At 38.8% G+C, this 19819-nt stretch overlaps 1 protein-coding gene across 4 annotated transcripts; it reads right to left on the bottom strand.

Moving 5' to 3' along the window:
* Positions 1 to 2688: 2688 nt before the first annotated feature.
* Positions 2689 to 19686, bottom strand: PM20D2 (peptidase M20 domain containing 2). Of its 4 annotated transcripts, none has more exons than XM_077782308.1 (7): positions 19280 to 19686; positions 18989 to 19137; positions 15270 to 15412; positions 12113 to 12267; positions 9619 to 9754; positions 5348 to 5455; positions 2689 to 4815 (listed from the first exon to the last, which is right to left on the bottom strand). In XM_077782308.1, exons 1-7 carry the CDS (start codon positions 19640 to 19642, stop codon positions 4613 to 4615), a joined length of 1257 nt encoding a protein of 418 aa, XP_077638434.1. In that variant the 5' UTR covers positions 19643 to 19686; the 3' UTR covers positions 2689 to 4612. The 4 variants fall into 4 exon arrangements, 3 of the variants coding, with proteins under 3 accessions (XP_077638434.1, XP_021401296.1, XP_077638435.1); XM_021545621.2 differs by having other exon boundaries at positions 19211 to 19686; XR_013339745.1 differs by lacking the exon at positions 2689 to 4815 and adding an exon at positions 7777 to 8093 and having other exon boundaries at positions 5347 to 5455; positions 19211 to 19686.
* Between the last annotated feature and the right edge of the window lie 133 nt (positions 19687 to 19819).

The raw sequence follows: 19819 nt of genomic DNA on the forward strand, positions 1-19819 counted from the left end.
TCATGTGTTTTCTACCTTCAAAAGCATGATCTCTGTGCATTTATACATGGAGAGCTCACAACCTGATCCAGATGAATACCAAATGCATCCTTAAATCTGGTTATGCTGGTAGGGCTGAAGAGTCCCAGAGTTTCACAAGCAGGGCTCTGATAAGAAACCTGCATGCAAACTCCAGATCACCATGATGATGATGTTCAGCTTTCCATTTCACACAGTAACTGTGTGCGTTACCGTCCTCGCTCTCCTTGCTTTGGGTGATACTCTGCAATTTCTTTGAGATTAACCCAAAGCCCAGCCAGAAATAAAGTTATGTACAGAAGGCAGGTTTGTGTGCATTGTGGATAGACACAGGTTCTGCCTGTGAGCACTTCTAGCTTTGGAGGCTGAAGCCTTTGGTAGTCGTTAAGGATGATGGTAATTACTGATAGGGTGAAGCAGAAAGAAGGCAAACTTCAGTCTGCAACTGAGAAGCTATGGATACCACATCCATGGGAGTGATCAAGACCAGGCTGGAGTAGGAAAAGAAATGGTATGATGCTAGGAGTAGTGAGAAGGCATGAAGAACTAGATGGTCTTTTAATCTCCCTTCCAACCCAAACCATTCTGTGATTCTCTGAAACTCTAATGCTATTATAACAATAGCCAGTGAATAACAATGGGCACAGCACTTCAAAGTTTCAGAGGAAAAAAGCCCCACTTTAATTGTTACAGCCTATTTCTATACAGCTTTCAAAGGCATCATGTTTAATTCTAATTGGTTAGTAATTTTCTTGCCACTCAATTAATTGGTTAGAAGGTGCTTGTGTATGCTAAGACTCTCTCTTTACACAGGTGTTTACATATTTTCTTCAAGATTCTCATGGGACAGACCTTTTATTTCTCACAGATGCAACCCGTTTTTCTTACAAGGTTTGATTGTTATGCAAATTGATTTTCATTCCTAGAATTCTTTCTCATGGGAATTTAACAGGCTAGCTGTTAATTCAGCTGAGCAAGGCCTGATTTTATAAAGCCTTTCTTTTATAAGGTTTTACGTGTACGCAACATAAACAAGAGCACTATATTCTTACACGATCCTCAGCCATGTGGACTTCATTAGGACTGAAGTATTGGGTTTCTCACTTTATTTTTAAATAAGGACTAATATTACATGCAGTTGTAGCTCAAGAAAAGTCTTCAGTGAGTTTGTCAGATACTTCTGGCTTCCATTAGTGCCTAGAGGAATCTAAACCAGCAGCAATCTTATCCAACTTCAGTGTAGTATAGTTTGAGTATGAGCACTTATGCAGGATGCACTTTTGCTCCCTAGTAAGCACAAAATGTGGGTGGCAGCAGCAGTCAATGAAACAGTCTGATGGACAAAGGCTCTGTGGAGGGCTGCTGAGGACAAGAAAATTGCAAACCTCACAGGTAAAAAGGAAATAACGTAGACTGACCTTTTCTTTGTTATTTCAAAATTATTTATTCTGAAACATTTTGCTCTAAATAAAAGTCTCTTTTCAGGAAAGCTGTTAGCAAGTTACGAGATCACTCCATGAATGCTAGAGAGACTTCAACAGCAAATGTGTCATGACTCTTCCTCATAGGAACATAGTTCTTCTCCTTGTGACTGCAATGGGAGCAGGTACAGAGCACTCACAGTAGGGGGAAGCAATTACAGAAATAAGATTCACAACATAAAACTGCATCCCAGTTATGGTTTGAACAAAGACTGCTGGGCTCTTCTACACCAGGAACACTGCAGGTTGCAAGTTCTCTCCTTTAAGTCTTTTCATAAAAATAAACCCATTTCATGTTTTATTTTTTGTTTTGCTTTAAACAAGTGCTTTTTGTTTTGCTTTAAACCAAATGTATCTTTTACTCAGGTTCTGAGACAAATACTAAATAAGGAAATACAGTGGTTTGATATGCTGGCAGAGGCTTTAAGTTCTTCACAACATCTGGACATCATCACCACATTCTTTCACAGCTGTCTTTTGCCATCAGCAGCTCAGAATAATTTCAGGCATTACAGTCCATTACCCACACATTTTGATTCATTACTATTATTCCTGACAAATATTCCAATACTCTTACATTACAAACAGCTTGGGGATGACTGCAGTTAAAAAGCATGCTGGATATTTTCATATATGCGTGAATTGTAAGCGTAAATGACTGAAAATCAAAGTTTTATTCCCATGCAAAATAAAATTCTCCCATACATAGTATCACTGTGATAGTAAAATTGCAAGGTTAAATCCCAAACTGCTTTAGTTCTGGACCTCAAGAATGAACATTCTGAGACAAACTGGAATTAGCTCACATGGGGAGTTGAGAACAGAGGCTGAACGAGGATTCAAGGATTTGGCAAATGAAGCCAAGATCACCTGACCTAGTGCTGGTGATAATCCCACTTCAAGCTGGAGCCTAGACCAGCTTTAGCCTAACAGAGATCCTTCAGTGATCACTCACAAGCTCACATTCTGACTTATTCTATCAATTCCAGCATGTTTTAACAGTTAAAACAGCCATAAGATTATAAAGACTAACATTAAATACTGTATTTGAAAAGCATTAACTTTCACAAACACAGATCAAAATGGAAAGCTTAAACTACCCTCAATCTTTCATGATCATAACAAACTAGGGGAAAAAAATCAGAATCATGCAGCAACCCAATATTAATCAAAGGACAAGAAGATTCAATCACAGTTAAATTCCTTTATTAATATCAACTCATCTTTAATCAGTACTTCAATTCCATTTTAATTCCAGCAATGATTATAACAAAAGGAAGACAAACTTTTAGTTCAGAGAAGTTTAATTAACTGATTTTGGATATGATGCAGCCAAGATATCTGGACAAAAAGAACTGAGAAGGCTTTAATGCATATCAGCTTTCAGGAAAAACAAAAACACAGCATATGCTATCTATGTGGGATCCAAACACTCCATCTTAAAAACAGCAAAGCAATGAGTTAAGCAGTTCTTGCAGGAGGAAATAGAAAGTCACGTGTGCTAAAAAAATCAGTGCACTAGCCTTTAACCCAGTAGATCTTAATGAATGGCAGTTGTGTCCAAGAACTGGCAAGGCAGACTGTAAATTAAAAGTTAAGGATAAAGTTCCTCTGACAAACCTTAGAACAAATTTTGTTGGATTTAGTATTCAACTTAGTATCCTCGACACATTTATAGCTCAGAGTCCCACCTTCATCTATTTCACATATCCATCTGTGAAAACCATTTGCTAATGAAAGCAAGGATACTGCCTTAAAGTGAATATAAAATTAATATAGAAATCATTAAATTGAAGTGAATATAGAAATCAATAAACTATAAATGCTGAACAGAATCTTAGAGTTTACCATTTAGAGACTGTTAAAAAAGAAAGACAGTAACTGAAAGACAGTTATTCTGACTTCCTGCAGAAATACAGCTTGCCTGCTTTCCTTTCTGAAGCTTACAGTAATACCTGTGCTTAGGAAAACATTTATCAGTAAGTTGCTTTCTCAATCCATCTGTCCACTCACTTCTTTTCTATGTACTCATGAGATCCTTTAATTAGTGAATTAAAAGACATCCTAACATGTCTGGGCACATAAAACATCACCTTGATAAAACTGCAGTATCAGTGTCCCTGGAAAGCAAAATAACAAAGATTAAATGGACTAATCACACAACACACAGAAAGGACAACTGGCAAGACTTAACAGATCTGCTGCTTAGGACGTGGGAACAAACAGGCTAAAAAAGCCAACGGTCCTCACTGCAAGCTCCTCAGAGCTTACTAGAGGGATTTGAACACAACCATTTATTGCTTCATGGCACCACACTTGTAGCTTTGTGACAAAGATTTCCACTGGTTTAGCAAAATTTATATACCTCCTTCAGTTAAGCTAATGAACACCTTGCGTAGATACCTGTATTGCCTCAGAGCAGAATTTTTCCTGCAGTAGTTTAAATGTGTTGATTTAATCAAATAAACATTTATCTGCAGTCTGATTTTGTGATCCATGACTTCTCTACAACACCTCCAAAATTTATTAGGAGGAAAATCAATGTGCTTCAGGACAATCAAGCTTTACAGACTACATTCCAGTCTTCTTCCATTGCTAGAAGGTACTATTACCAAAACCAAGTATATTTCCAAACATAGCCCCTTCTCTCCAGTGAAACCAGCTCATTTTTTAAGTCTCCATCTGGTCCCAAGAAAAGTGACTGACCAGAAATTCCATAAAAGCTTCACAGATCAGATTCAGCATATGATCACTAAATGAAAAGTGCTTATTTTAGAACAGCAAACTGCCATACTTCCTCTAGAAGGAATATTAATATAGCACTACATAGAAAATCACTGACAAGGGATCTAAACACTATAATTTATTCAACATTGCAAATTAAAAAGAACATATTTGAGATCTCTGTATGAAAATCATTACCACAGCAAACACAAACATTACAGCTAGATGAAATCTCACATTTTTTGAAAGCAATTATACTATTTACTTCTCCTAAAGTCCAAATTAAATAAAATCGTAATTTCTTCAGCTATGTATTTATCCAGCCCCTACTGGGATTTAAATACAGCATCTCCATTAAGTTAATGCTACTGAGAATACTTTCATCAAGTTTAGTGTGATGCACATGCTCCTTCAGCAACACCAGATTCTTTTTCAGGTCCTACTGGATTTGCTTGTTCTTCTTCTTTCAGCTTCACTTCTCTAAAATCTTCTCTGACTTCTTCTAACAGACCTGGCTTGAAAATGACATCCAGTGCTGTCATTGCCAAAGCTTTAGCTGTGCGCAAGGTGTAGAACTGAGCAGTCTGTGACCCTGCAGAAAAAAAAGTAAGAGGAATTTCAGGTTAGATTACCAATACTAAACCACTTACTCCGTAAGGGATATTCTATAAAGTAAGATTATAAATTTCAGCTGCAAGAAGATTTTCTTAAATATCTGCTTGCATATTTTCCCATGCCTCAAAACATTTTTTTCGTTTGCAAGTACTTAATTTTCTGCTACTGATATAAACAACTGAGAACAGGAGAGTTGAATGTTCACATTATGCTCTTTAGAAAATGTGGAGTTTTATAAGCTAGCACTGTTATTTTCAAAAGTACTGTATTTTAGGAGTAAAAATTACTTTTATCTTTCGGCTCATGTTTAGAAATTCTTCTGAATATGTTGTTACAGATAATCCTTCCAATTCCAATTTCTTTTGTCTAGATGATATTATCTTTTAGTATGAGGAGTGGCTATCCTACCCATATACATATAACCTCAAACACAAACCAAGAAATTCTACATTTGTCAGCTTTTTTCTGCAACTCTACTATCAATGTTAACTGTTTTCACTTTCACTCACCTGCAGCTTCTGTGTACTGCTCAGTATGATTCAATGCATCAGAGCCAATATAGAAATAAGGATGAATCCCAGGGACCACAAATGTAACATTTCCAAAGTCTGTGGAACCTAGAAGCAGCAGAGATTTTCTTAACAAAAAGCTTTGGGCAGTTTTGAATGCTGTAAGCAAATGCATTATAGATATGCAGCCCATATCTAAAATGGAGTATCCTTTGCCCCAAACACTAAAATGAGAACATTTCTAATGAGACATTATCCATACAAACATTTCCTGTCACCAAGGTGTTTTCCCTAACTATCCATCTTTAGATGCTGCTCTCCAGTGGACTTCTGATCAATGATCAGTTACTGGACTGCAAGGAAGATGTATCAGCATGTTCCTATACCTTTTACTACTAATTTTTATCAAGCATCTCCTAATATTAATCTGTTAATTCAGAAACAGGAAAACAGCAAACCTTGGGAGTTTCAGGCATTTCAGATATTTCACTGTTAGAGTCCTTCAAAACTAGGCCAAGCAATTCCTGCTTCTCAGCAATACAAAAATATTCAGCATTCTGTAGGGGACTAAAGTAGAAATTTATCTTTAAACAAAACCAAATTGAGAGTAACTGTTTTTAGCCCCATGTGTTTTGATTATTATTGATTATTGAGTTATGGAAATCCCAACAGCACAAGCACCCTTGGAATAAATTCAGAATTAAACTCCAGACAAAATGCTAGGGCTTTGTAGAAAAACACCAGATAGCAATGCTGCAGATTTTAATGATGATTCTTTCTTGCCTATCACTTTCAGTATGTTATCAAGCACCTATCTCACAGCCTTATCTACTGAATTATATCATCCCAAAGTAGAAGATTCTTCATGGTAAATCATCCAAGAGTCTACAACTACATCCCAAGTGTTTGGGTTTTTTTCTTGCTTTCCCAAACAAGCAATCCACTCATTACTTGTTAAAATGACATTTTGAAGTTGAAGAAATCAACATACCAGTTATTGTGAAATCCAGAGGAAGCATTGTTTTTTACCAGGGGAAAATAGGGATGACCCACTAAGATCTCAATTAACTTTTTTGGAGCCAGAGACTCAAGAATTTGTTTCTTTAGCAATGGTGTATAAAACTTAATTTTAACACATCAGGTAATCTCTATATTGTGATACTTTATGAAGAGGAGATATTGCTAGTGCCTCTTCAATTAAATGATTGAAGAATACAGATCTTACTTGGAAGCCTATAGTTACTGAAAGTGAGTCCACAGAGCCTACATTATGAGGACAAGAGTTTGCTATTTACTCTGCTTACAGGTAAGGGAAACAGCAACACTTGTTCAAAAACATCTCTTCCCATAAATTCAGGATGCATTTGAAGAAAATCCAACTCTTGGCACAGCAATAAGTTATTTTAATTTCCAGTAGTTCAGACTACTGATTCATTCTTTGGTCAATCTGGACAGACAAACCAGAAGTTCTGCACACTCCAGAATAAACCAGGAGCTCTACACATGCCTTACTAAGTCCCAGTACACAAACTGCTGCAATGACTGGGCTGCCCTTTTCCCTGCTCTCACTTAGCAAATGAAACATTAGAAATTTCACTGCATCACAGCTCTCAGTCATGTAATTTCTCCTAAATTTATATCCATATTCAATATACTACCAGTTGACGTGTTATTTTTGCTGAGTAGAAGACACTTAAATTGGGTATTTTCTAGTAATATGGAGAGGCAAAATCCAGGCAGCTTTTAATAAAAATGTGACAGCTAAATCTTCCCCTCTATCAGACAAAATATTACATCCTTTATTGGAATAACATAGTGGTATGTTTAGAACATCAGAAATTGTATGTTTGCTAGACACACACACATTGGGAAACATAAGTAATTGCAGTTATCAATGTGATATACATAATCCTGCACTATCTTCAACAGAAAGATATGGGAGTTCCAGCTTCTCAAAAATATATCCTGAAACCTCTTCAAGTCACTGCACATTTAATGGAGTGAGTATTGCCACAAACACGAACAGAGAGGAAAACACAAAAGATTCCAGGAAACATTTATATACAGTCCCAAGCTTCAAAAGAGGATTTTTCAAATATACTAGATCTTCTTAAGATCTTTATCAGTTTCGTGCACAGGAAGCCAACAAACCCCATGAATACTACGTTTTGACTAGATTAAGTTATCACAGGCATGGGTGCCTCAACTAAGATGTGTTTAACTAAGCCATCTGTTTTAGGAGGTTATGGATATTCTGTAGTAAAGCTACCCTACCAACAGTAGAAGGAGAAACAGGTCCTGGCACCTGGTCCAAGCTAGCTCAGTCTCACATTATGTCACATGCCCCTGGCTGTGTGCCCAGTGAGCAGAGCCTGTGGTTTGGGGTACTCAGGGGAGCCTTGGTGACGCTTATCTGCCTAAAGCGATACCTGGGAGCAGAGCGACACTAATACCCATGCAGAGGTGGCAGCGAGTGCGCTCAGCTCTTAACGACTGTTCTGCTGCACAGACATGGAGAAGCAACTGAGCTATCTTCCTTCCCTTTCAACAGAAGAAACTGACATCCTAAAGGAAAACATTGAAAACCACATGAAAACTAAACAGAAATAGAGGTCTTGAAAAAGATGACACAAAATACTCAACTCCCCCCAGAAAAGGGTAGCATACAAAGTTCCACTCCCATGGTTCTGGAGACTGTGCTTTGTTATCTCTCCTGAATTCCCACTGCAAAAATTCAGAAGAGAAGCTGTGGAAAGAAAAGTAAAACCCTACTGCAGTATGAGATAAAGCAATTGCTCAAGCACATTTTGAAATCTGACACCCAATTCAAGGACAGAACACCCAAACAGGGAGTTTTGGTTTAAGCAAGTTAATGGTTAACATTGAACATATCATATAACTTACATATGAAAGCCCTATTGCAGCTGGGTGTCTCTGAAAAGTTCACTTCAAGACCTCTGAACAAAAGCAAAATCACTGATATTCATGATCATCCTCACTACAATGGTTTGGAGGAACCAACTAGCAGAGCTCCAGAAAGTTGCACTACAGTAAACATTTTAATGTTCCTCAGCCCCCTTCTTTGCTAAACAAGCAAAGCAGTAAATCTTATTTGTATTGCACTGAAGAAAGTAGTAAGAAATCTGCCTTAAGTCATAATTTGTTTTTAAACACAAGACAATGAAACACCATGTTAATTTGGAAGGGAAATAAGAAACAGAAAAAATCCCATCACCATTAGATACCAAGAATATCATTAGATACAATGTCTTCCCTGCCAAAAAAAGAAGTTTGGAGGGCTGCTCCTAGACACCAAATTTGTCCAAACTCCAAAGATAATCTGAATTTAATATAGAGAAGAGAAGTACCACAATCAAACTAATTAAAATAACTTTTTACTAAGAACAGTATCTTCCTTCTAAGAGAAAAACCTTTAGCATGAATGGAGTAAATATGTTCATAAATACAGTTAAGATCAGTAGTGAAGCCTAAAAGTACGAGCAGAAGTTGACACTTGAACAGAGCTCCTGTGGGAAGATTCTGAAAAAAAAAGTGTTAAGGATAACAAGAAACCCACCTAAGTATTCAAGAATTGCCATTTCTGTTATAGCTCAGAGACCAAAAAAGTTAAATAGTTTGAGACAGTCAAGAGCCAAAAGTGAACACCTACTTGAAGAGCACCCTTTGGAAAACTAATCTGTTGAACTCATGAATTAAAATTAGAAGCATGTAATTACTTGTTAATGAAAAGATTAAATTAGAGTTAGTGAGATACTTAAACTTCAAGCTATAAATCTCTTCAAAACTTCCATCTAAAATAATTGTTAGATTCTAGTAGACTTGTTTATATGTAACCTTGGAAATTATTATTAAACAAGGTTCCTAAAAACAAAGTCTCATCTCCATTTACAGCAAACCAGGATTCTATATTTTAAAAGCCATAGAATGAGAAACAATTTATTACACATCCTCATGTTCTCAGAAAGACTGCTCTTAGCTTTCCAGCCCTTCCCCCAACCAAACTGTTTATTACTTGAAATATTTTCAGAACTATTACAAGCTGTTTACTGCTTTTCTTACCTGTTCTTAGCTTCTATAGAAATACAGAAACACAGGCCAGAGATATAAACCTTCTACAGAGCTTTAGCTTTGTAATTTGGCTTTTTCTTCTGACCAAACTGTGTTTAACTTAGTTCTAATTTGTTATTTTATACACCTGAAGCTCAATCAACCTAAACTTAAGACACAATTAAAAATGAAGCTGGAGTTACCTGACAAACCATTCAAGATAGCATCTTCTGATATAAAATCTATTCCAAGCTTCTTCCCATTCTCCTTGTAAATTTTCTGCAGGCTCTTATTTGGAAGCACATTGTAGTAATCATTTTCACCACCTTTTATTTCCACCTAGACAAAAACCCCAAATTATTGTGAGTTTTTCTCCAGTGCAAGCCAGTTCAATGTAAAAAATCTGAGGGCCAAAAAAAACCCCTACAAATCCAGACTTCAAACCCAAGGCAAAACAGACATAAGTGCTAAGTTTTTTTCAAAAATACAACATTCTGCCAAATATTACCCTCCATCAAAACACAGCTGGTGTTCTGTTCAGTTTGAACTAGACAGCCAAATTCCAGAAGAAAGGATTTCAAAATTTTTGCCAATAATAGGAAACAAATATTTCCTGTAACAGTGTCTAATGATTTCACCTGCAGGTACTACTAAAGAACATAGAAATAAACATAGGCTTTTACCAAACTGTATGTTACCTTTTCTTAGAATGCTTCCAATAACTACAGCCCCATTCATGAAATGGCTTCATACAGGTAAGAAATTTGAAAACAAATGGAAAAAAATATCAATGTCAAATTTGAAGAGGTCTTAACTTCCATTTTGCATAAAGTGCACTTTCTGAAACTCTTTTCTAGATACAGTAGGAAAAAAACTTCTAATGTCTCAAAAAAAAAAAGTGACATGCTAACATTCACATACCCCATATCTATTTGTTTTGATGATCACATACATTCTTTTTACAGCTGAATTAGTCTTGCAATATGCTTGCAATTAATAGAGCAAGTAGAACCATCTATCTTAGCAACACAAAAAAGGTAATCATATTGCTTGAACCAGCTTAGATGAGACACACTTCCATTTACTAAAAGCAAAAGAAATGAGAATGCTAATTGAAAAATTACTCAGTTGCTACATGAGCCTGATGTTTAACGGGGCAATGGACCTAATGACCATGGGATAATGGGAAAAAAACAGACAGAAGACCCAATACCTGTTTTGCTTGTTTCTACAGGTGAGGTTTGCCATCAAGCCTCCCAGGTCTCTGAGCCTAGCAGCACTATCTGTAGGATAGAAGCATCACCCACAGCAAAATAAAAAGAAATTACAGGACACTTAAAGAAATTTAATGTACATGGGATCAGGCAAGATGCATCCAAGGATGCAGAGTAAGAGAAGCAGAAATGCGGTCTGGAGCTATTATTTTTTTAAGTGTCACTGAAACAGAGGGATGTTCCAGCTCACTGAACAACAGCTAAAGGTCACATCCTCTTGAAGGGCCAAGAGGAGGTCCTTGAAAACTACACACTCCTCAGACCATCCTAGCCTCAAGTTCCCAGAGGGATTGCAGAGCAAATAAATCCTCCTAGAACTCATGTCCAGGCTCACAAATCACACAGTGATTGTGAACATCCAGCATACAAGATGGAACTAATTTAAGAGCAGATAGTGCGTGACCAAGTCTAGTTTTCCATGACAACATGTCTGGCTCAGATGACACAAGACATGCAAGCTCCAAGTGTTTTATAATCAGTGGCACAAAACACCACATTGCTGCATGTTACTTGTAGCACTCATCTGCAGCTGAGAGTGGTGCCATTAGTGCTTTAGTATTTTTATTACTGATGTAGACAATCCCTGTGAGACCACATCTGGTGCTGTGTTTGTTTAGTTTCTCCTCAAATCAAGACTGGAGCTAAGCCAGGGGAAGGCCACCAAGATGACTGGGTGTAGAACACTACGTACAAAGACAGGCTGAAAGAACTTGATCTGCTGAGCCTTCACAGAACAGAAGGTTAGCAGGGCATCTTACTGCTATCTAGTTACCAGATGGGAAGGGTACTGGGAAGGCAGAACCAGACGTCTCAGATATCAACGTGATGCAACAAGAAGCAACAAAGGAAATTCCCACTGGATACAACAGAATCACAAAGGGTTGATGTGGGAAACTACCTACGGAGGTCATCTTGTCCAGTTCCCCTGTTCAATCAGGGTTACCTAGAGTGGTTTCCCAGAGCCATACTGAGGCAGCTTTTGAGTATCTCCAAAGACGGAAACACTGCAATCTCTGCAGGAAACCTATGTCAGTGCTCAAGTCATTGCAGCATAAACATTAAGAAAACCCCTGCTCACCATGAGGTGTGTAGAGCACTTTTTGAGACAGGTGGTAGAATTTCATCCTTGGAAATACTCAAAAGTTCACACAGCACTCGGCAGCCTGCTCTAATTGGTCCTGCTCTGAACAGAGAAATAGACCAGATGACCTCCAGAGGTCTCTCCCAACACAGATTCCTCTAGGATTCTGTGGCATTCTATTTATAAACTAAAGCCTCCTTTCAGGACACAAAGCAACAGAACAGCAAAAAGGGTAACCGTAATTTAGATTTACTTCAGCTAAACACTATGCAGACAAAGTAAATATTGATTTCCTGTTCTGGTCTGTGCAAAAGAAACACATGACAATTAATATATTCTTACCCTGCATCCTGTGGCCACTGCTGCAGATTTGAAGCAGTTTTCAACCTTCTCCGTCAGAACAGAAAGCTCTTTCCTTGAAGGAGCACGCAAATAAAACTCTAGTTCAGTGTAAGAAGGAATGATGTTAGGTTTCACACCACCATTTTTTATTACACCTGCAGAAGGGGAAAAGTTGTGTTGTCAGTATTAAATGCAATTGATGCAATTTAAACTTCAGCCCTGTCATGAAATTCCTGGGTCAAGAACTATAAACATACAAACAAAAACAACAAACCATCGGCTGAGCATGAAATACAAAGAATGTAAAAAATGCAGTATGTGGACGAAGTTTCTTCATTGTGTCAGATTACGTGGTACATGTCTTTAAGCACAATTTCACAGCATTCTTTGGTTAGACATCTGTTTTACATCCTAGTGTCAAGCCAAACTAGCATTTCTAATTAATCCCCTAAAATTCAATGCATTGGAGTCATAAACCAATCAGTCTGCCAACAAGAAAAAAAATTGCTATATGGGGTAACTTGGATTCCAACTTTTAAATGTTTCCTCAATTAGAATGCTTCCAACTTATTTTGTGAGCTTGAAGAAAAACTGAATCAGTTTCTCAGCAATACCAGAATAATGTAAGTATTGCAGTGCACAGAAAGTTCATTTAGATTGCTCATCTTATTACTTCTTCAGAAATACTGGAACGTATAATACATGTAACTTTAGTCACAAGTGTGGTTTGAGTTGGAAGTGCTACCTTGAGGAAATGTGTGACTACATCTTTTACCATTATGGCATCAAAGGCATTTCCATAAAATACAGTAATATTTAGATATTTCAACAAGAACACATCATAGATCCCAGTTCCACATTAGATGTCACTGCACTAACAGCTAGTTGCTTCCAAGAGGGTGCTTCCCTGGCCTTCTACCCTCAATTTCTTTTACGTGGAATTAGATTTGTTTTCTGTAGAACCTGAGAAACTTCTACCTTAAATGAAAATATTGCACAAGTTACTGATGTGTGTCACTGAGGCCTGAAGAGACAGCACTAATTTGTTTTAAATAGACAACAAAACATTTCTTTTGGTGCAGAAAATCCATTAAGATGATGAACTTCACCCCCTTCAGTATCAAGTACAATCAAAATAAAAAACAGTCTTGAATTAATCCAGTATCAGTATTTGTCCATAACAATAGGAACAGCTCAGATGAGAGGGACAGATATCACAGGAAAGGAAGTAGTAAGTATTAATGCAAATTTGCATGACACATACCCATAACAAGCTTTCTCAGAACAAGTAGCTTCATGAGTAAACAGTTTTCACCTGTCTTGTCCAGCACAATTGTAAATAGAACTGGAGAGAGTCTGAATAGGTCTACAGTTACATTTCAATACAACTGCAATATGGACTGGACAGCAGACCTGAATTACAAGTAGGCTGCCTACACACTATTAGTAGCACCCAATTTCCCCTTCTGGATGGAAACTTTTTTTTGCAACCTGTTTAATACAACTTCTTGAGCAGGAAAAAAAAAAATCTATGTTCTTGTTTTTAAGGGGGCAACATATAGTCAACTCATAAGCAGAGAAGAAATGTAACATCAAAATCTCAGATTAATTCAAGACAACAGTATTTCAGTACGTGAAACATTGGTTAGAAATTCTAGACTTCAAGCAATGGAAATTATTTCAGTTTTTGTAAGTGGTGCAACACTACTATTTTTAGGATCACTTAATTCAGCCACTGATTATAGAGAAAGTCTACAACATGAGATCTCCTACATAATGTTGTAAAGAAAGCATTCCTAAAATTCAATCTCACTCTGGCTGCTTGTCCTTTCCCAGAAGTAATTTAAATATTTCCACTTTGAAAAATCAGGTCTATGACAGCAGCTATGTCAACAGAACAGTTTTGCTGCTGTTCAGGATGCGTAACCTCTAGAAGGCTTGTTTAGGTACTTAGATTTTTTGCCAGCATTATCTGTGTTAACCTTTAGAAACTACAAAGAAAGCTGTATTTAGGGGTTTAGGCTTAGATTCAACAGAAGACTTAGGCATCTTCAGCTTTAAACCTGCAACACATGGGGTGCAGACACCAACTCTTAATTATGTGCCTTGTTTTCTACAGAGAAATAGGATAGAGAGGCTGTGCCTGCTGTCTGAAATTGATGTGAGCATGCTGCACAGCAGAACTGCAAATAGCTTCATCTATAGTCAAAAGGATTAGGACTCCACCCAGATAACCTGGAGAGAAATGCACACTTGTATTATATACAGCATAAACAGCCAAGACACATAACGATCAGCTCAGAACATCTGGAAGGATTTTTAGCTCATAACAAATATTCCAAATAAACAGCTCTACATTCAAAAGTCCTGTAGAATTGGTAAAGTTTCTTAATTTGAACTTGGAAAAAGTTGTCTTGGGTGCAATAAGGAACCCTGAGTTTATAGCTATAGGGCAGCTTCACCTCACTTTTTGAATCTTTATCACTTTATAGGTAGAAATGTATGATGTTGAAAGAGAACAAATCAAGTGTAATGGTTAACATGTCTTACTGCAAAATGGCCTTTTTAATTCAAAACCTACTAGATATTAAACATTAGAATACAGTGAACATCTAGTTGATTGGGCTACTAACCAGGGATATGATCTTCTATCATCACTTGTTTTTTGTACTTCACCAAACAAATTTCATTCCAGACCACTAGACCCTTCCAATAAATGCTATCTAATTAATAGAATGTCTACTCAAAAAGTGATGCCATAAGTAATACTTCACTTTCGGAATCATTTAATCTTACACTTTTGCAAACCCACGTATACTAAGGAGTTCAAGGCCATGTACCAAAATAAACCTTGCATTGTTTTTCTTTTGCTTTTTCTGAACTGCAACTTCAAGACTTAAAATTGGCCTAGCCTTTACCTTGGATCTCCTTTCAAATCTGACCTCTCAACCTATTTTGAGCGGTTATTTCTGGATGCTGACATGATTGTAAAAATTGCAGACACACCATTTAAATGAAATGGTGCTGTTTCATAATATTTGAAGTGACTATACTAATTTAGTGCTTTAGTGCCATACTTTGTGTGTGATATTCTATGTTAGTACTTCAGCAGCCTAAACTCTAACTTGCTGGACATTAGGTTTAAGAAAGATCTCACCATGAACTCTCCAGGTCGGTTTCATCTGCTGTCTTAAAACAGACAGATTGTTGTACGCAAGAACAGCAGCATCTAATGCATTAACTCCTTCCCAAGGATAAGCAGCAGCATGAGAAGCTTTTCCATAGTATTTCACAGTCACACTAGGAAATAAAAGGCATTGCTTATTTGTTTCTCATTCACTGAAAAATAAAAAACCTTTGAAATTAAAAACTTCCTTTTGTTCCCACAAATTTATGTTATTTAAATTTTGTGCAGCATAACACCAAACAATTTACCTGGCACTAGACTGTCGCATAGATAAACTATCTTTGAGTGCAAAAAAACACTGAAAGATTTCTAGAAAGCCAGCAGAATGTAATGATACCAAGAGCCAGTCAGGCAAGGGAGTTACTGGTAACATCTTTATATAGCCTTTTCCTGAAGAGTACACATTTCATATATTAAATTTCTCCACCACCTTTTATATACTGCCTAACTCTTCTGAGACTTAAAGTTAAAAACACTTTTCTCAGAGGATAACAAACCCTGTTCTGATTCAAAACTGGAAGTTGAGTGTCCTAATTCTTGCCAAATAAAATGTGGACAGTATGTAGGATAGCAAAAGCATGTAAGATCACATATAACCCATGTCTAAATAAAAAAAGTCAAGTTTTACGAGTATGGAAAAGCACAGCCTATTCTAAAATACATATTAGTATGCTACAGCAAGGATGTTCTCTCCTGGAACCCTTCAAAAAATGTGGTAGAAAGGCTTGCAACTAGGAAGAAATCTAATGCAAAGGCTATCCTCCAACTTCAAAAAGTCATAAAATACTGCACAATACCTTGAATATTAACATATTAAGTAAAAATTAATTATTTGCTTCATCTGACGGCCATTAATATTAGCCTTACAAAATAACTTAGTATTTCGACTATATGAGAACTGTTCACAAAAGAGGAAAATATTAAATCTCCATCTACATATAAGGTCTATTTATAAAATACACAAAACAATCTGTACTCCATACCCATTCCTTTATAGAAAAAACTCAATGTTCAAGCATTCCTCCTATCCCAAGACACACAACCTGTCTCTTATCCAGCCAAGACCAGCCTAACTTGCTTGTCCCTCTGTGTTGCACAAATGCCAACTTAACCAGTTATCCTGAAGTGACCTCTTGTGCTCAGAACCATGTCACAGCTGCAAGTTAACACCAGCACTTAAATTCTGGATGTCAGAGGGACACAATGCAGCGCACTGTTGCAACAGGAAACATCTCTTACTACTGCTGCAATCCAAATTAAGCTTTCATTTTTCAATCCCCACTAATCTTCCAAGACAATTACAGAATCCATTCTCTAAACTAGAAATTTTATTTAAAATTTATTATCATTAAGAAGTGTAAGAAACTTGCCCATTAATATCCCAAGTATTAGACTGCAACCCCTCAAATCAACTCACAAAGATCCCTGGACATTCTCAAAAAAATAGAAAGAAGTCAAAGTACAGCAAAAAGTCATGCTTCAGTATTCTCTTCCACAAGGAACATGTGTTTCTTATTTCAAAAAGTTCCTTCAGCATTCCTTTTCTTGTACTTCTTTTGCTACACAAATGTCACAGACACTCAGAAAAACCCAACAGATTTTGCAGAGTAATAACACCCTAAGCCAGTTTAAGAATACCAGCAGAAGAATGTGGATCCTGTTTGTCCAACAATAAATAGGCTGATTAAGTGAAGGGTAAGTGAATAAGCATCAGCAAACTTTGGCATGTAATCACCAGCTATCCCAATATGCTAATCTTACTTCAGGCACAAGCCAGCTTTCAGAATTGCAGACACAGAAATACTAGCAACTTAGTGATCACCAGTCCTTAAACTCCCTGCAAACAACCAAAGACCAATTAAAATTAGAAAAACTGTCTTTCTACCTTTGAAACCTCATAATTACATAAAATATGACAAACTCAGTACTTCAAGCTTTTGGAAGTAGTAAGTTGTTTCATTCAGCACTCCAATTCCATGCCTCCTCCATGTTCAAAGGTTTAAAGGCTACCTAGGACTTACATCCTAATGCAGATCTTGACCTACGAGAAGAGATTTCCAAATCTTACCGTATCAAACTCAAAAGGTTACTGCAAGCAGAAAGACAAAACTATAATTGAAAACTGCATCTACATCTTGAAGATTATAAATATAGTCTTAAGGCAAAGAAATGGCAAGTTGAGCTAAGTCTTGAAGGAGGGCACAACAACCAGTTAAGACTTTTTAGAAAGACAAGGAAGGAATATAGCAGAGAACTGGTGAAGTGATGAAGATTAACCCTGCCTGTTTTACCATGTAACTTGGCAATTACAGAATCAAATTATCAAAGCACGGAAACAGCCCTGGTAATAGCAAAACAGTCAGTAAAATCAAGCATATCAGAGCTGGGCAGTAGCACAACCAATCTGAAAACAGTTTCCAGTATGTGTCATAAATGACAGGAAAATAACTTTTTAAAATAAATTCAGAATTTAGTCTGAGACAGTCAAATGTAATACCTGTAAAAACTGTTGCACTGGAGGGACTTTACTAGTGGAGTCTCTGGAAGGTAAGACCCTCTGACATCAGGAATCATATAAAACATGTGACATAACACGTAGGAACAAAACCTGCTGGTAGACTACTGCTTGGACACTGTGGCAACAGATGTTTACAACACCAAAGAAAGAACAGCATGGCCTTGAAGACTGGCAGAGCAAGAAAACAATGAAGCTCCCAAGCACTTTTTAAAAATCATGTACGTAAAGATCAAGCATTTGCCTAAGAGTTGATTGATTGAAAATGACTGAAGAGGAAGTCTCAAACATGCTAGCTGTCTCCAAAATTATAAGGAAACACCATGGTCCATGCAGCAGCTGAGTAAGATCTACGGCAATTGCACCTCATGTACTGTGTACAATTCTGGGGATGCACATCCAGCAAAGTGTACTTTAAGATAAGTCAAGTGACTCAAAGCACAAGTGAGCCAGTGCTATCTCTGAACATCAGGGCTAATCAGAAGACAACAAGGTATAATTTTCAAAGAGTTAGAGGGCTGGCAGAAAATGCAGCAGTGTGAGGGTAGGACTGTTGTCCATCCTTACACTGCGGGCAAATATGAAGGAAAGACAAGTACTACTTTGGATCAAAATCAAAAAGTTGATATGAAAGTTAATACATACAACATGGCCATGACTAAATTTAGTGTGGAAGTTACTACAGATCCAAACTTCAGTCAGGCTTAGCTAGCCAGTTCTTTTCAAAAGGAGGAAGGCAAACCTTAAACACCCTCCAAACTGATTAAAAATACATAGAGGACCACATGACTGGCATCCAGGAAAGCACTGAATGATGACCCTTAAGACCCTGCAGCTGTATCTTTAAATTCTACTTTAACACATGGCATAATTACATGAATGTTTAAAAGAAACGCCTGGAAACATCGGAACAAAAGATGGATTTCTGGGATACATGAAAGATTATCTCAGATCAGGCAGGGATTTGAGCACTAGGCTGAACACAGCACTTTTGAAGAACGGCTCAGAGTGCCGTTCCCTAACACTAACCTGGCTCCTTAGCTGATTGCAAATACCTTTGTCTGAAGGGCACCTGCAAGGCTCCGGGTTCAGCCACTGCTAAAACAGGTCCCCTTCTGAGGAAGGGGACAAAAGTAAACAAACCACCTCTTCCCACCGGAACCCACCCACTCACTCATGCTCGGCCACGTCGGGCAGGTAAGCAGCGTTTTCTTGCGAGGGGTGCGCCATGAAAACCACATCCAGGCCATCGAACGCTCCAGCCTTGATGAGGTCTATTTTGCCTCCTCCCTGCTCCTCGGCGGGCGTCCCCAGCACGGTGATCTGCAGCACAAAGGCGCACAGAGTCAGGGGCTGCCCGGGAGCGCTCACCACCGCTCCCCGGGCGGGCTCCCACCTGCACGGCCACGGGCTCCGCCAGGCTCTCCAGGGCGGCCTTCAGCGCCAGCGCGGCGGCGGCTCCCACCTCGGCGATGAGGTTGTGGCCGCAGGCGTGCCCGAGCCCGGGCAGCGCGTCGTACTCGCAGAGGAAGGCGAGGCGGAGCGGGTCCTGCGGGGCCGCCGTGCCCCAGTCGGCGCGGAAAGCTGTGCCCAGCTTGTAGCGCGGCTGCACGGCCCAGGCGGCGCCGGGCAGGTCCCCGCCGGAGAAGAAGCGGGTCAGGGCGTCGTGCGCCTGGTGCTCCGCGTACGCCAGCTCGGGACGGCTCCAGATGTCGCGGCTCAGCGCGCCCAGCCGCGCGGCGCTCAGATCCACGCTCTCGCACGCCCGCTGCTTTAGCGCCTCCAGCGCGGCGGCGGGGCCGCTCTCCGGCGGCTCCTGCGGCTGCATGAGGCCTCGGGAGCGCCGGCCCGGTCCCGAGCTGAACCCGCCGCCCGCACCTGCCCTCCGGCGCGACACCTGCGCTGTTCCTCCTTTTATCCCCTCTCTTCGCCGCGGGCCACGCTGGGAAATGTAGTTCGTAGTCACGGCCTGGCCTACAGGCGGCGGCCAGCCGGAACTCCCCGT

The sequence above is a fragment of the Lonchura striata genome, chromosome 3 (assembly GCF_046129695.1).
Source record: "Lonchura striata isolate bLonStr1 chromosome 3, bLonStr1.mat, whole genome shotgun sequence".
Taxonomy (NCBI): Eukaryota; Metazoa; Chordata; class Aves; order Passeriformes; family Estrildidae; genus Lonchura; species Lonchura striata.

What these genes read in the sequence shown, in the direction of transcription:
- PM20D2 (XM_021545621.2), bottom strand. Translation starts at nt 19,642, where the DNA reads ATGCAGCCGCAGGAGCCGCCGGAGAGCGGCCCCGCCGCCGCGCTGGAG. An exon ending in CAGTGGCCACAGGATGCAGG is followed by an intron (nt 9,755 to 12,112) that starts GTAAGAATATAT and finishes GTTTTTGTCTAG; the next exon opens with GTGGAAATAAAAGGTGGTGA. An exon ending in GCAGTACACAGAAGCTGCAG is followed by an intron (nt 4,816 to 5,347) that starts GTGAGTGAAAGT and finishes TTTTTTCTGCAG; the next exon opens with GGTCACAGACTGCTCAGTTC.